General features: G+C 44.0%; 2 protein-coding genes across 2 annotated transcripts; one reads left to right on the top strand and one right to left on the bottom strand.

Moving 5' to 3' along the window:
• Nucleotides 1–257: 257 nt before the first annotated feature.
• LOC133440653 (uncharacterized) lies at nt 258–3,795 on the bottom strand. The gene is made up of 2 exons (XM_061717976.1): nt 2,491–3,795; nt 258–2,444 (listed from the first exon to the last, which is right to left on the bottom strand). The coding sequence occupies exons 1-2, from the start codon at nt 3,793–3,795 to the stop codon at nt 327–329; spliced, it is 3,423 nt and encodes a 1,140-aa protein (XP_061573960.1). The 3' UTR covers nt 258–326.
• A 1,768-nt stretch (nt 3,796–5,563) lies between these two features.
• LOC133441141 (C-type lectin domain family 4 member M-like) lies at nt 5,564–14,435 on the top strand. Its single transcript, XM_061718535.1, has 7 exons — nt 5,564–5,686; nt 9,219–9,296; nt 9,378–9,485; nt 9,567–9,752; nt 11,129–11,289; nt 12,421–12,542; nt 14,149–14,435. Exons 1-7 carry the CDS (start codon nt 5,626–5,628, stop codon nt 14,294–14,296), a joined length of 864 nt encoding a protein of 287 aa, XP_061574519.1. The 5' UTR covers nt 5,564–5,625; the 3' UTR covers nt 14,297–14,435.
• Nucleotides 14,436–14,931: the final 496 nt, after the last annotated feature.

Raw genomic sequence — 14,931 nt, 5'->3', positions numbered from 1 at the left:
TGCACGCTGCACTCTGGGGGGGCGCAGTCTCCTGGCACCCCGCAGAAACTGTGCCACCCAGTAATGCGCACCAACTGGTCTACCATCGATGTGGCCATGGTGGACAGAAATAGCCGCTACGTGCACCTTCAAGGTCGAGGCCGCCCGGCCCGCCTCAAACAGATACTGCAGGTACCGCAGTACAATTTGTAACGGACAGGAGATCGGGTCAAAACCCCCATCCCTGCACCAGGAGGAGAAAGCGGCCCAGCAATGCGAATACACCCTTCTTGTGGAAGGAGCTCTAGCATTCTGCAAGGTCTCACATACCGAGGGCTCAAGGTGCGTCAAGAATGACCCTTCCCTCTCAACGGCCAGGCCCAGAGTTGAAGGAGGCTCGGAGAGGGATGCCATACCTCCCCGCCCAGCTGGGACAGGAGGTCCGACCGTACTGGGAGCTGCCAAGGCTCCCCGTCCAACAGGCTGAGGAGCGTGGAGAACCAAATCCTCGAGGGCCACTTGGGCGCCACCAGGAGGACCCTGTGACCCGATAATCTCACCCTGTGAAGCGTGGGCATCACCAGGGGAATCGGAGGGAACGCATAAAGGAGGCCTCTCGGCCAAGTGTTGGCGAGAGCGTCCATCCCGAGCGGGGCACTGGTCTCTGCCAAGGAGAACCACAGTGGACAATGAGTCGTACACTCCGAGGCGAACAGATCCACACGGGCTTCCCCGTATCGATCCCAAATCATTCGCACCACCTGGGGGTGCAACCGCCAGTCCCCTGGGGGCAGCTGCCGGCGTGAGAGGGAATCCGCCACCACGTTGGCTCTGCCAGGGAGGTGCATTGCCCTCAAGGAGGCCAATTGAGGATGAGCCCACATCCACAACCTCCGGGCCTCGTTCAGGGAGTCCAGCGACCTGGTTCCCCCCTGGTGGTTGACATGAAACACTGTCGAAGTGTTGTCTGTCCGGACGAGGACATGCTTGCCCCTGAGAAAGGGCAAGAAGTGCCTCAGCGCCAAGTAGACAGTCCGGAGTTCTAGGACATTGATGTGCCGTCCCCGCCACAGAGGGCCCCAAACCCCCTGGACTGACCTCTTCTGCCATACCGCACCCCAACCCTGAGGTGAGGCATCTGTTGTCACCACCTCTCGCCTCGAAGGGACTGAGCCGAGAGGAACACCGTGCAATAGAAAGGTGCTGTCCCGCCACCGGTGGAGATGAATAAGGCACTGGTGTGTAACCTTGACCTTGACCCACCTGTGAAGGCGAGGGTCCATCTGGAGGCTGTTGAACCACATCTGCAGGGGGCGCAGGTGCAGCAGCCCCAGAGGTGTCACAGCCGAGGCCGCCGACAACATCCCCAGCAGTCGGAGCCATGCGTGGACGGGCAACCTCATCCCGAGGCGGAAGGACCGTAGCAGGTCCTGAATCCGCTCTGCCCGCTCTGCAGTAAGGCGTGCCTGCATCGATACGGAATCGAGGGACAGGCCGATGAAGGTGGTCTGCTGCGTAGGACGCAACAAGCTCTTCTCCCAATTTACCGACATGCCCAGAGCCTCGATATGTGTGAGGACCCTGGATGTCATCAGCTCCGCCTCCTGGAGCGAGGGGGCGCATATAAGCCAGTCGTCCAGATATGGGAGAATCTTTACTCCCGACAGGCATAGCGATGTCAAGGCCGCCCTCATGCATCTGGTGAAGATGCGAGGAGCCAGGGACAGGCCGAAAGGCAGGACGGTGAACTGGTAGGCGTGGCCTTGAAAGGCAAAACTGAGAAACCGTCTGTGGTCTGGGTGTATTGGGACGTGAAAGTAGGCGTCCTTGAGGTCTATGGAGGTGAACCACTCCCCTGGAGTGACAGATTGAAGGACGTCGCGTGTACGCAGCATCCGAAATGGGAGGACCTTCAGGTACTGGTTCAGACCCCGAAGGTCCAGCACAGGCCGAAGAGAAGTGTCTTTCTTCGGAATGAGGAAGTATGTTGAGTAAAACCCACTGCTCTGTGTATGTGGGTGAACTCTTGTGATGGCCTTTTTGTCCAAGAGTTTGGCTATCTCCTGTGACAAACACAGGGCCCTCCCGCGGTCTCTGACCGAGGTTTCCCTGACCCCGGAGGGTGGTGGGGGCCGGCGGCGGAACTGCAACCTGTAGCCCTGGGACAGTGTTTTCAAAACCCATACATCTGGAGAATGGGCTGCCCAATAGGCCAGGTGCTGATGTGAAAACCTGCCCACCGCCGGCCCGAGGCCCTCATAGAGTGCCTCGAGGATTATTTGGGGGTTTGGGGGGACGCTGGTGTTGCCCCTGCACCCGCTGAGACCGGCGAGGTGGAGGGTGTGCGCCCCTGGGCTGACGCCCACCACCCCCAGCAACCCGGCTGTGCTGCCAGGGCTGCGGAGGGGGGCTCGGGGGATGTGAGCGGCGCAGGTCTTGTGCGCCCCGTCTCCTGGAGTGCTGAGCTGGGGGTCCCATGCTCGCACTCCGACGACCCCAGGCCTCTGATGCCTGACCCGACTGCTTCCTGCGCTCCAACGCCTGTTCTGCCTCTGGCCCAAACAACTGGCCCGGCACTACCGGAAGCTTCCGTAGCGTCTGCCTGCAATCATCAGACATGGGTGCCTGCGCCAGCCACACCTGACGCCGCGTCACCACCAGGGTGGACATCAGGCGGCCAAGCTCTCTGGTCATCAGCCCGAAGGCTTGGAGCGCAGCGTCGTTCGTGTCACCCAACTCCCCGCCCTCATGCTCCGACTGCAACATCTGGGACTGGGCGAGGAGGAGCACGGAGAGGGAGTTCCCAATGCGAGCCATGCGGCCTGCCGCATCATAAGCCGTCGAGAGAAGGCTATCCGTTACCCGGCACTGAGGCCTAGGACAGCGGGCCTTATCTCTGAGCGCCTCATCTGGTGAAAGGACCAGTGAGGCGATACACGGGTCCACGGGAGGCATGTGAACCAGGCCATGTTGCTCCGCCTGGCGCATGGAGGCCAAAGTCCTCGCATCCTTGCCATGGTAGGCCAACGCCTTTGGATCTGCCCAGCAGCGCCGCAGCTCCTGCAAAAAAGCAGGCGAGGGCGGGACATCAAAGGGCGGGGCTACAGGAGTCCGGCGAAAGAATGGGTTGCTCGCCGGTTGGGCAGCGGGCGCATCATCCAGCCCGACCTTAGCCAGGGCCGCACGCAGTGTTGCCTGCAAAGGGCAGGGGCCCTCTCCCAGCTCAGTGCTCCCAGAGCTCCTGAGGGATGTCTCCGAGCCAGCCTCTGCCTGTATGCTAGCTGGGTCAACCACCAGACACGGCAGCTCAGGGGAGGGATACTCGCCAGAGCTAAACACACTGTCACGGCCTTGAAACATGGAGTTTGAAGCCCTGGTAGACATAGCATCGTCTCCACAATCTGACTCCCAGGGGACCGCCAGAGGTGGGGAGGGCAGAGCCCGCTCCCTCACTAAGGCCTTAAGCTGCTCCAGTTCAGCCCGTAAATCCTCCATCTCACTGCGTGAGGGAGCATCCTTCGCCTTCTTCTGCGTAGGGCCACTGCGCTCGTCATGGGGCCCCGCTCTGCGCTTGTCCCGGTGCTTTTTGCGGGAACCTGCACTGACATGAGCGGGCCCAGAGGGTGGGAGGTCGCTCCTAAAGAGGAGGCCTTCCACCTGACGCAGCCGGTCCTCTCTCACCGAGAGCGGCAAAATGCTGCAGTTGATGCAGGGGTCGGAGAGGGCCTCCCTCAGGTGCCCCACCCCCAGACACTGGGGGCACAATTCATGGCCATCCTCTACCAACAGTAGAGTGCCACACGATGTACAAGCCATCATCGCTTCCTCCAAAAAATAAAAGGGTCAAGTTAGGAAATCTGGGCGAGAACCGAGACTCGATCAGAACATCTAACAGACTCCTCACACCACTGTTTTTAATCCAAACAATTCAGTGTGGAGCCAGGCAATCCAAGCGAGAACTGTGGCCGCCACAGAACGCGTCCGGAACCTCTGGACTAGCTTTTTTTTTTTTTTTTTTAATATATATATATATTTTTTTTTTTTTATTATTATTTTTTTTTTTAAAGCTTAAGTAAAAAATACTTACCAAGCCAGGCTAGGAACCAACAGACGAGAGCAGTGGGCGGACCACTGAACGCGGCTGGGACATCTAGCATGTGGAGGAATCAGCTCAGCACAAACAATTCAAGACCGTTTGTGTGGCTGGGGAGCGAGCCAGCCCGACACACGGGCGCTTGGATCCTCCCGATGGAGAAAGGGAGAGGTAAGATGGCTTGACAGCCACAGCCTTAGAGGGCACAACGTGCGCTCCGACCAAGAGTCACAGGCAGGCTGTCAAACACCACCAACCAGAGTTGAGCTTACCTCCCCGAACCTGCAGAAAATATAGATCCGAAACACGGATCTACGGAGCGATTAACCAGCGATGTACGTCAGGTCAACAGCGAGAAGATTCAAGAGGCCGGATGTAGTCTACCGGGCGGTATTTATAGACGCACAGGTAGCCTACACGTCACTCACGTGACACTGTTGTTATTAAATCTCGACCTGCGCGGAGCGCGAGGAGACATATCCACTCTGTTTACTGCCACTGGCAGTCTGGAAGGAATGAAACAGAACAATCGCTGCTGATCTGATCCTCTAGTGAGGGGAATACTTCCTCCCTCACACAGTCTGAAACAGTGAAAACTAATCTCTCCAGGTTGCAGACGTCCTAAACTTTTACTGCTTAGTCCACACTGACTCATGCAGCCTACGGAAGAGTATTACGCCCATGCAGGAGAAAAAATATTTGAGAGGGGAAGATTTTTTTTTTTATTGCGCACTACGAGAAAAAAGTCGAAATGTCGAGAATAATGTTGAAATACAATTTCAAGAATAAAGTCGAAATTTCGTGATTAAAGCTGAAATTTCTAGAATAAAGTTGAAATACAATTTCGTGAATAAAGTTGAAATGTCTCCTCTGGCCCATCAAATCCAGTTAGGAGAGCGACTGACAGCTATGCAGCAGCAGCCGTAACTCGCTAACTTACATCCTTGGAGTGTAACATTAAGGGTACGTTTCTGAAGTTATGCAACTGCATGCGTGTGATATGTGTTTCAAATCAATTTGACTTTTTTCTCGACATTTCGACTTTTTTCTCGAAGTGCATAATGAAAAAAAAATCTTACCCCTCTAAAATATTATTTTTATTTTTCTCCTGCCTGGTCCTAATACTCTTCCGTATGCAGGCGGATGAGGATCTTAAACACACCATATTTTTTTCAGACTGAAATAGTGCATCAACTTTTAGAAGTTATTATTATAAACTTAGTTACAAAAACCATGTTCCTTTATTTAGATTCGGGTGGATCCTACCATTAAAGAGAGAAACACCTTTTAAAAGGAGGGTACCAGCAAATGTGTCCATGTGTACATGTAATGACACAAGTTTGGCTACGCATCAGCCGGATAAAATAAAATAAAAAATTCTTCAGTTTCAACATCCTGCCTGAAAAGAGGAACTACCGATCTTGTAATCAGTCAGTTTCTCTATTTTTGTGACCCAACAAAACCGAGAATGACTCTGAAGCCTCTGTGGTGGTTTGACTTTGTGTTTCTGTCCTTAAAATATAACATCTGCTCTTTTTGATGCGTCCTAAAAGATGGAGGAAGAAATTCAATACGTGAATGTGACTTTTAAGAGTAAGCCCATCTCTCCAAACGGTGAGTCGTGGAGCTTTGTTTGCGTGTTTGTTTGTTATATTTTTTTCATTTTTTGTGTGTTTTAGCCAAGACTTCATTTTTATCATCTTAGAAGATGAATAGTTCATGTATTAGTTTTTATTTACATGTAAAAATGTTTTAGACATTGAAAGAATACATTTTTTTTTAACGTTTATTTAACCAGGTTGAGGTTAAAACCCTCTTTTTCGAGGGAGTTCTGGCCAAGAGGCAGCAAAAAGTTACAGTTTTCTGTCTCATGTGCTCTCAGTCTGGATTTAAAATCATTAAAAGAGATAATTTCCCGTAGTTTCAAGTCCTTTTGCAATTGGATCAGTGAGCAACAGATTATTGCTTGAGCACAAATCATAAGAATCAACACTTCTCCGTGTGATCAAGTTACAAATGTAAATGGGCAGTGGTCCATGGCCTTGTAAATAAAAGTGGACCAGCGAGTCGACCTCCTGGTAACAGATAAGGCCGTCCCACTCCCCAGTACAGTTCACCATGACGTTTCTCAATATGTGTTTTGAAAGAGAAAGCGTCATCAAGCAGGATATTGTTAATTTTGCATTATAAAACTACCAAGTTAAGATTAAATTCTCTCAGATTAAAGGATCTGTCAATCAACCCTTGGACAAGAATCAGTGAAGGTGAGGTGCACGTTTCTGATCGTTGGGTTGCGTTCGCCTACGACGTTCTGCTGGGAACCTCTGATACCGAGATCATGACCATGATGCATTGCTCAGTAGAGAAACATTTGTTTTATCCCCAAAAAGTACCTTCTGGCCACTTTATGTGTAACTCTTGGTACCCCATTGTAAACGTACAGCACATACCTGTTTTGGATTCAAAGATAAGGGACATTTTCCGCTGCTGTCCCACTAGCCCAACCGAGGTCCAGTATTACATTTTAAGACAGACGAGATAACTTCCTGTCAATCACTTACAAACTACAAATAGGTGCTCAAGATCTGACAGGCCGTCCTTTGTTGAAACTGAAATGCTGTGGACATTCCTATTATGGCTGTCAGTTTAGCGAGTTAATTAGATTAATAAATTACACTGCTAATTAACGCGTTATGAAAATGAATGCAATAAATTATGAGTGGCAAAATGTGCAAGCATTTTAAATTTGGCCCATTGAGGGACCCGTAGGCCACTTGGCAGGTCACCTGTGTTGCTAGTCAAACAAACAGCAGGGTGACAGACGTGGACGCGACTCAGGGGAGCAAGGCCAGCAAATCTTTGCTAGGGCCTTTGAACGGCAAGTTTATGTATAAAAAGAAAGAAGACGGGACTATCAACAAGAACGTGGTGATTTGTACATTTTGTGAAAAAAGAATTTTGCTATCACCGGAGCTGCTCCAGCTGGAATTATCGCTTAAACGCCAAACATGTCCGGACAAGTTCCACTGTAAACGTTACAGCTGCTAGTGCTACCGCTAGCTCACTTCGCCAACCCACACTTGCAGAATGTGGGAAACGAATGAGCAAAGCCACGACAGAAAAACTGACAAACTCAATCGCAAAGTGGGTTGCTGCTGATTGCAGGTCAATTTCAATCGTGGAAGACGAGGGCCTCAAGGAGGAATGGTGTCATGACCAAACCGTATTAAAACCACTCCCCCAGGCCAACGTGCACAGATGCACGACCATCTGACCGGAAGATATTTTTTCTTTTTGAATTTCATTTATGAAACACACTTGACTTCACCAATAAAAATGTGGATTTCAAATCTTCTCTTCTTAGTGTATTCAATTGATTAGTCATGCACTGCAATTTTGTAATGTCTTAGAATTCAAAATCTTTATTTGGGGAACTTTAGCAGATATGAGATTAAAATGCAATTAATTTGATTAATTAATTATAAATCCTGTAATTAATTAGATAAATTTTTTTAATCGCCTGACAGCACTAATTCCTATGTATGTAACTCCTATAATAGAGCCTAAATGAAAACACATTTGAATTAAAGCACATTTATTTATTTTAAATATTTTCAGTTTATATACGCATTGATTGTCTTTACATTTACATTTTCTTTTAAGTTGTCATGTTCACTCATGTGGGTCTCTGGTGCCGCCCTGGTGCTGCTGACGGACATCGGTACTTCCCCAGTGAGAGACACTATAATAGCAGTTACACGTCTTTAAGAAAGCGTAACTGAGCACTATCCATCCTTCTCTTTAGGAAAGTACCTTCGGTTTCCCATTTTTAGACATATTTATTTTAGCAGAAATATCTTCTCTCTTGTTACATCCATCCATCTCTGATTTGTTGTTCCGAGTTTGTCCCTATTGTTGCTGCTAACCTCGCGAGAACCGGGTTATAGCAGGTGGCAGTTCTCGCGAGGCCATTGACAGTTTGCTGTTTAAAAATTATTATATTATAAAACGGGAAATTTATGGCAAAATACTAATACGGGAGGACGGTGGGAAAGAGGTAAAATACGGTAGTTTCCCGGCCAGAATTGATTGATTTGACAGGTATGATGCAGCACCATTTGTGCTATCTGCTGGGTTTTAAAAGGCACACTATGTAACACTACCAGCCCAGGCCACCTGGGCGCAGCAGATCACCAAAAAAGCTCCACATGCGTCAGCGCCTGGTGTAATGTACAACAGCCAATTTTTTGTTTGCTATTTTTACTCCCTTGTCTGCATATACATTAAAGGAGCTTGAGGCCGGATTGTGGCAGGATTTATGAAAAAAATCTGTATACACTTTAAGTTTTCTAGTAATAATGTCAGATGAAGCATTCCAAACCCAAAAGAATGATTCCTCTAGTGTATCTCTCTGTTGCCTTGAACAGGCTGTGTGCTGCAAAATGTGCTGCAATTCGGTCCCGAATTTCCCGCGCTGTCCTGCGGATGTGACGTCACATGACGCTGCATGCACGTTCTCCCCGTTTTCCCGTGCCGGCTTCACTGTTGGCTGCAGTACCCCCAACGGCCGTCGTGGTGAACGGTGGCGCTAGAGAGTCTCATTTCTTAAAAGGAGCTCAAGCTCCTTTTAATGGTTAATACCAAGTTTGGTAAAACATTTTAACATTTTAATCTTCTTTCTTTTTTTTTAAAACATATATGTAAGAGTGATAAGAGAGGGGCAGGTTTAAAACCACGTACCACACTGCTGGTCTAAGCTCTAGCAAGTTCCCAGAGGACCATGTTACAAATATTGTGTAAACTAGTTAACCAGCTGTCTCTACGTTCGCTGAACTCCATCAACGCTTTTAAAACCCACCTCCTTCTCCGAGCTTTTAAACATCAGTAGTGTGACGGATGTTTTACAACCATCATTTTGATTTTATGTACTCTTATTCCCGGAACTTTTAATCTGTATCGTCTTGATTTTTTGTATTTTTACATTGATTGTATTGTTTTATTCTTTGTGAAGCACCTTGTGGCATTACCTTGTCTGTGAAAGGTGCTTACTTACTTACTTATTATGGAGGCATCAGCTAAATAAATCAGAAAGTTTCCTGTTCCAGTCGCCATATTAGTTTACTATTTTAGATCTTTTTTTCTGCAGAAACCCAAGACAGCATGGAAATAATCTACGACGAGGTGAAGACGGAGGAGATGGCGCAGCATGCCCACTTAATAACAGGTGATTTGCAGTTTTCCAGGACTAAAACATTCATATTAACTATCAATTACAGGAGTGAATTCATTGTTTTTATTCTTTCAGAGAGCAGAAAGAAAGCTCCACTTTGTATTCCACTGAGTTTACTAGCAGCAGGTTTGGGAATTAGCTGCGTCGCCCTGGTGTTGGTCATCGTCTTCCTCAGCACCTACTGTAAGTCCACCCGTCCACGTGTTTAAGGACTGTCGAGGTCGCCCAAGGGTGACGAAACGAACTTTTCTCCCCCGACTGCAGTCGCGTACGAGCACAGGAGACAGAACTCCACCTTAGTGGCGCAGAACCTGCAGCTGTGGGCGGAGAAGGCCTCGTTGCAGAGACGGATGGAGGAGCTGACCAGAGAGAGGGGCCGACTCAACTGGACCCTCGGGGTCATCCTGGAGTACGACAACTTCCCCGTGAAGGAACACTGCCCGCAGAAAGGTCATCACTCTTTCATTACTTCTCTCTCTAAAATCCCTCATCTAGGATTTAACTGTATTAATCTACCCTAAAAAAGTCATCTTTAGTATCTTGAAAAGGTTTTTGAGGTCCACCTTGAGGAGGGAAAAATATCTGACTCTCAGAATAAAGTTTTAATGTAAAAACAAATCAGAATATCATCAGAGTCAAGTTATAGTTTCGTAAGAAAAAGGGATTATAAGTATGTTGTTTTGTATATTGTTTTATTTATATATATATATATATATATATATATATATATATATATATATATATATATATATATATATATATATATATATATCCGTTGGTGTTCCTCAAGGGTCTATGCTGGGGCTTATACTCTTTTCCCTGTACATGCTCCCCCGGGGATCTATTCTTCTCTTTTCACTTCTATGCTGATGACACACAAATTTACATACATTTACAAAACACAACGACTCCCACTCTTTTAAAAGTTTACTAGACTGTCTGGATGGCTTTAAACGTTTTAAATTTAATGAAAATAAAACTGAGGTCCTTGTTTTTCGTCCAGTGCTGCCTGTGACTCATATGTACAGTGGGGCAAAAAAGTATTTAGTCAACCACCAATTGTGCAAGTTCTCCCACTTAAAAAGATGAGGGAGGCCTGTAACTTTCTTCATAGGTTCACTTCAACTATGAGATACAGAATGTGGGGAAAGAAGATACAGTGGGGAGAACAAGTATTTGATACACTGCCGATTTTGCAGGATTTCCCACTTGAAAAGCATGTAGAAGTCTGTAATTTTTATCATAGGTACTCTTCAACTGTGAGTGATGGAATCTAAAAATAAAAATCCAGAAAATCACATTGTATGATTTTTAAGTAATTAATTTGCATTTTATTGCATGACATAAGTATTTGATACATCAGAAAAACAGAACTTAATATTTGGTATGCAAATTAATTACTTAAAAATCATACAATGTGATTTTCAGGATTTTTTTTTTTAGATTCTGTCACTCACAGTTGAAGAGTACCTATGATACAAATTACAGACTTCTACATGCTTTTCAAGTGGGCATATATATATACACACACATATAAATATACATATACACATACATACATACATACATACATACATACATACATACATACATACATACATACATACATACATACATACATACATACATACATACATACATACATACATACATACATACATACATACATACATACATACATACATACATACATACATACATACATACATACATATCATCTTCACTGTCTTTAATAAAAGGTTCAAGGAACTTTGTTATGACTCTTCTCACTTAAGATTACAACCGTAATCACATAACTGATTTTTGTTTACTCTTTTTCCTTCCAGTGTGTAAACCTTGCCTGGATAACTGGGTTCTGTTTCAGTCAAACTGTTACCTGTTTCGGAAACAAAAGTATTCTTGGCGGTGGAAGACCTGGGAGGGGAGCCTCACATCCTGCAGGGAAACCAAGGCAGATCTGGTGGTGATCGACAGCCGCAGAGAACAGGCAAGACTGAAAATTGGTACTTTTTCCAATATTTGAACAATAAAAAAAAGGGGTATTTTCACTCATCGTGAGTTTTCAATCGTGACCGTCATTCTTCTTCCCTCTAGTACAAATGTCCACCTGCAGATTAATTGGGCATTTCTTTACATTTGATTCTATGTAAGCATAGTCCCATAGTGTTCATAGTTTTTAATAGGGACGTCCCAGGTGTTTTTGGACCCGATCCGATTCTGAGTCATTTGATCTTGAGTATCTGCCTATATCGAGTACCAATCCGATACTCTCGTGACACATTTAAAATAATGCACAAATTCAAAATAAACAGATCCAGGTTTCCACTATTTTTATTTAATTCACCTTATTTTATCATTTTGCACTTAAACAGAGCAGTTTTCTTTGAAGTAGCTTGAACAATCAAGTAATAATAGTTCAACTATTAACTAGTAAAAATAGTGCAAATTTAAACATAAATTTGAATTAAATAAAAACATTAGCTCAACTTAAAATACCCAGCAGGCATGTAAACAAATACGCAAATAAAAGTGAAACACTGTCATAAAGTAAGTCAGTAATGTGCTTTTTAGGCTGAACTCTTACTTCTTACTGTCCTTTTCTGGCTTAAAGAATAAAATGTTTGCGTTTGAAGGACCTAGAGTCTTCCTTCCAGCTGGGATTGTTGATAATTACACAGGCCTCTCAGCGTCCAATTAATATTACTACAAATGATTCACTTATTTACAGGATTTCTATTTTGTGGTAAGGGTATCTACAGTATATTATAATGCAGATTTCTGCATATTTCTTTGTAATTTGTCAACAGACAGTGAGGATGATTGATACCAGTTGTTTTAGCATTTTTTGCCTAGTTTGTTTGATGGGCTGATCAAAATAATGAGAATGAAATATATATTTGATCCCTGATCGGGATGCAACGTCTGATTTCGATCAAGTCTGAAACAATGTGATCGGGCCCAATTTCCGATCACGTGATCAGATCGGGACATCCCTAGTTTTCTCCCTAGTATCCCTAGTATTTTTTTTAACCGATTCTAGTGGATGATGTTATAATCATCTTGTTTGGAAAGACTTAATTGATTATCTATTATTTCTTGAACTTTGTTTTAAATGCAGGAATTCATCAACAACCACACAGAAGTATATAATGATGAAAAGCACGGTTACTGGATTGGGTTGAGAAAGAAAAACGCAGAGCAGACGTGGAAGTGGGTTGATGGAAGCAATGTCACAGTGATGTAAGAGCACACACACACACACACACACACACACACACACACACACACACACACACACACACACACACACACACACACACACACACACACACACACACACACACACACACACACACACACACAGTCTCCATCTTGACGTCCGTGGGTTTTTTCTGCAGCACTTCAGAAACAGGCACTGATTTTACCAAACCAGTGATCGATGGGGAAATAAGTACAAACCAGAAAGAGAAATCTCTACACATGCACATATACACACTCACACGTGTGTGTGTGTGTGTGTATATATATATATATATATATATATATATATATATATATATATATATATATATATATATATATATATATATACATACAGTAGGAACATTTGTGTTTTGTAGACCTTTTCTAGATTATTTCTTTGTCGTAAACGTGCTTCATAGCAATAAATCTAATGCCGTTGGAAAGCTGTTTTAAAAATGGTGCCACATTTGTAAGGAACATGTGGGAGGGAGTAAAACAAAAGAAAAGAAAGAAAAGATAATTTACTCTAAATTGCTCTGCATAATTAAATTATATTCAAATCATCTTGCATTTTAATCCTTGATTATTTTGTCTTTCAATATTTTTTTTTAAACTCAACAGAGATCTACATAATTTCAGTTCATCACAAAGTCCATTCCATAATTTGACTCCCAAAAATGAAACACATCTGTATTTGACATTAGTCATCACATAACATGTTTCAAAGACCCGTAGCCTTCTTAAATTATAATTTGTTACAATACATGTAGGAAGGCTTTTATTCTTAATTTGAAATAATATTTCTAATGCTTTTACATGAATATATATCTATGAATTTTAATGTGCCTGACTCAATAAATAATTCATTAGTAGTATCGCGATAAGAAACTGACTAACACATACACATGTAGATGATCTGAAGTTTGTGTTTGATGTTTAGTTCATGTGTAGTTTAGGCATCGGAATTTATCCTAAGTGTTGTTTTATCATCTTTTAACACTTGTGTCAATAAATTCTGATTAATTTGAACGAGTTTTTTGTGTTTATTTTAGACATATTTGTCACAGCTGTTGGTTGCAAAGGCCTTCACTGTTATTCTGTAACGCCACCACTGGCAACAGGCTGGCATGTATGGAAGTTACCTTGAGACTGATTCTGCTATTTAGTTATTATTTTCCTGATAAGTCAGGTGGCCGTTTTGATTAATTCATTTTGATAATTCAACTTGATAAGTAATCTACTTTATTAATTATTAATAATTATCGAAGGACAATTTGTTTGTGGTACAACATATACATATATATATCTAGATTATTTCTTTGTCGTAAACGGGCTTCATAGCAATAAATCTAATGCCGTTGGAAAGCTGTTTTAAAAATGGTGCCACATTTGTAAGGAACATGTGGTCTGAGGGAGTTTTTGAGTTGCAACCAAAGTAAAATGACTTTATGCTGGTGATTGATCAATATGAACAGGGATCAAAACAGCATATGATGGCGCCTTTAACATGTGGATAGAATGGTATCCAGAATGGAATTGGTAAATTATTATTCCTGCAGCGTCGGTGCACAGCCTTACATAGTGTGATGTTTTCATTCATCAGGTTCTGGACCTCCCAGAAACCAGACCCCTGGGAATTGTGTGCCCTGAGTAAACCAGCTCAGCGTTCTCTGGCCAACTGGGTCAAAGTGAGCTGCTCCATGAGAAACCGCTGGATCTGTGAGACCAGAGCCCTGATCAGACCCGACTGAGGATCAATCGCCGGATCAAAACGTTTCTCTTCATTTAGAAAACTTTTGTCAATTATTGAGTGAATGATCATGTTTTGTTTTTTTTTATCTATTTTTCCTGATATATTGCAGTTGTGTGTATTATGAAGTGTAATTATATTACTAGTTTCTATGTACAGTTCAGAGTATGCAAGTATAAAGGAATTTGTGTTCATTCAAATAAACTTTATTGATCCTTCGAGGGAAATTGTTACATGTTCCGTAGTTATATCATGTTTACTTTTATATCTGCTTTTTTTGTTTGTTGGTTTTGTTTGAATATGTTACAGCTCTCATGACAAATTCAATACTGAGTACATGGCTGAACGTCTGCACAGGATTGATGGATTCAAATGAATCGGTCCCATACAGAAAGAGCTCTCTCGTGTTTGATTTAGTTAAAAATACCAGAAACGCACCACTTACCCACACTTTTGCAGCATGTTTCCTTTGATACATAAACCATCTCTCTGATGTGAGAATGCAATGTGTTTGTGACATTCTGGGTGACAACTGGCTCCATCAATAACTATTTCTAATGGCACTTTTCCACTAGAACCTACTCGGCTCGACTCTACTCGGCCTGGTTTCTTTTCCATAACAATTCAGCACCTGGA

This window comes from Cololabis saira, chromosome 3 (assembly GCF_033807715.1).
Source record: "Cololabis saira isolate AMF1-May2022 chromosome 3, fColSai1.1, whole genome shotgun sequence".
Taxonomy (NCBI): Eukaryota; Metazoa; Chordata; class Actinopteri; order Beloniformes; family Belonidae; genus Cololabis; species Cololabis saira.
This window is presented reverse-complemented; position numbering and strand designations above follow the sequence as displayed.

Excerpts from the sequence above, each read along its gene's own strand:
- LOC133440653 (XM_061717976.1), bottom strand. The coding sequence starts at position 3,795 with ATGGCTTGTACATCGTGTGGCACTCTACTGTTGGTAGAGGATGGCCAT. Across the intron at positions 2,445-2,490 it reads GCAGGAAGCAGTCGGGTCAG|CTCAGCACTCCAGGAGACGG; the intron begins GCATCAGAGGCC and ends TGGGACCCCCAG.
- LOC133441141 (XM_061718535.1), top strand. The coding sequence starts at position 5,626 with ATGGAGGAAGAAATTCAATACGTGAATGTGACTTTTAAGAGTAAGCCC. Across the intron at positions 9,297-9,377 it reads GCATGCCCACTTAATAACAG|AGAGCAGAAAGAAAGCTCCA; the intron begins GTGATTTGCAGT and ends TTATTCTTTCAG. Across the intron at positions 9,753-11,128 it reads GGAACACTGCCCGCAGAAAG|TGTGTAAACCTTGCCTGGAT; the intron begins GTCATCACTCTT and ends TTTTCCTTCCAG.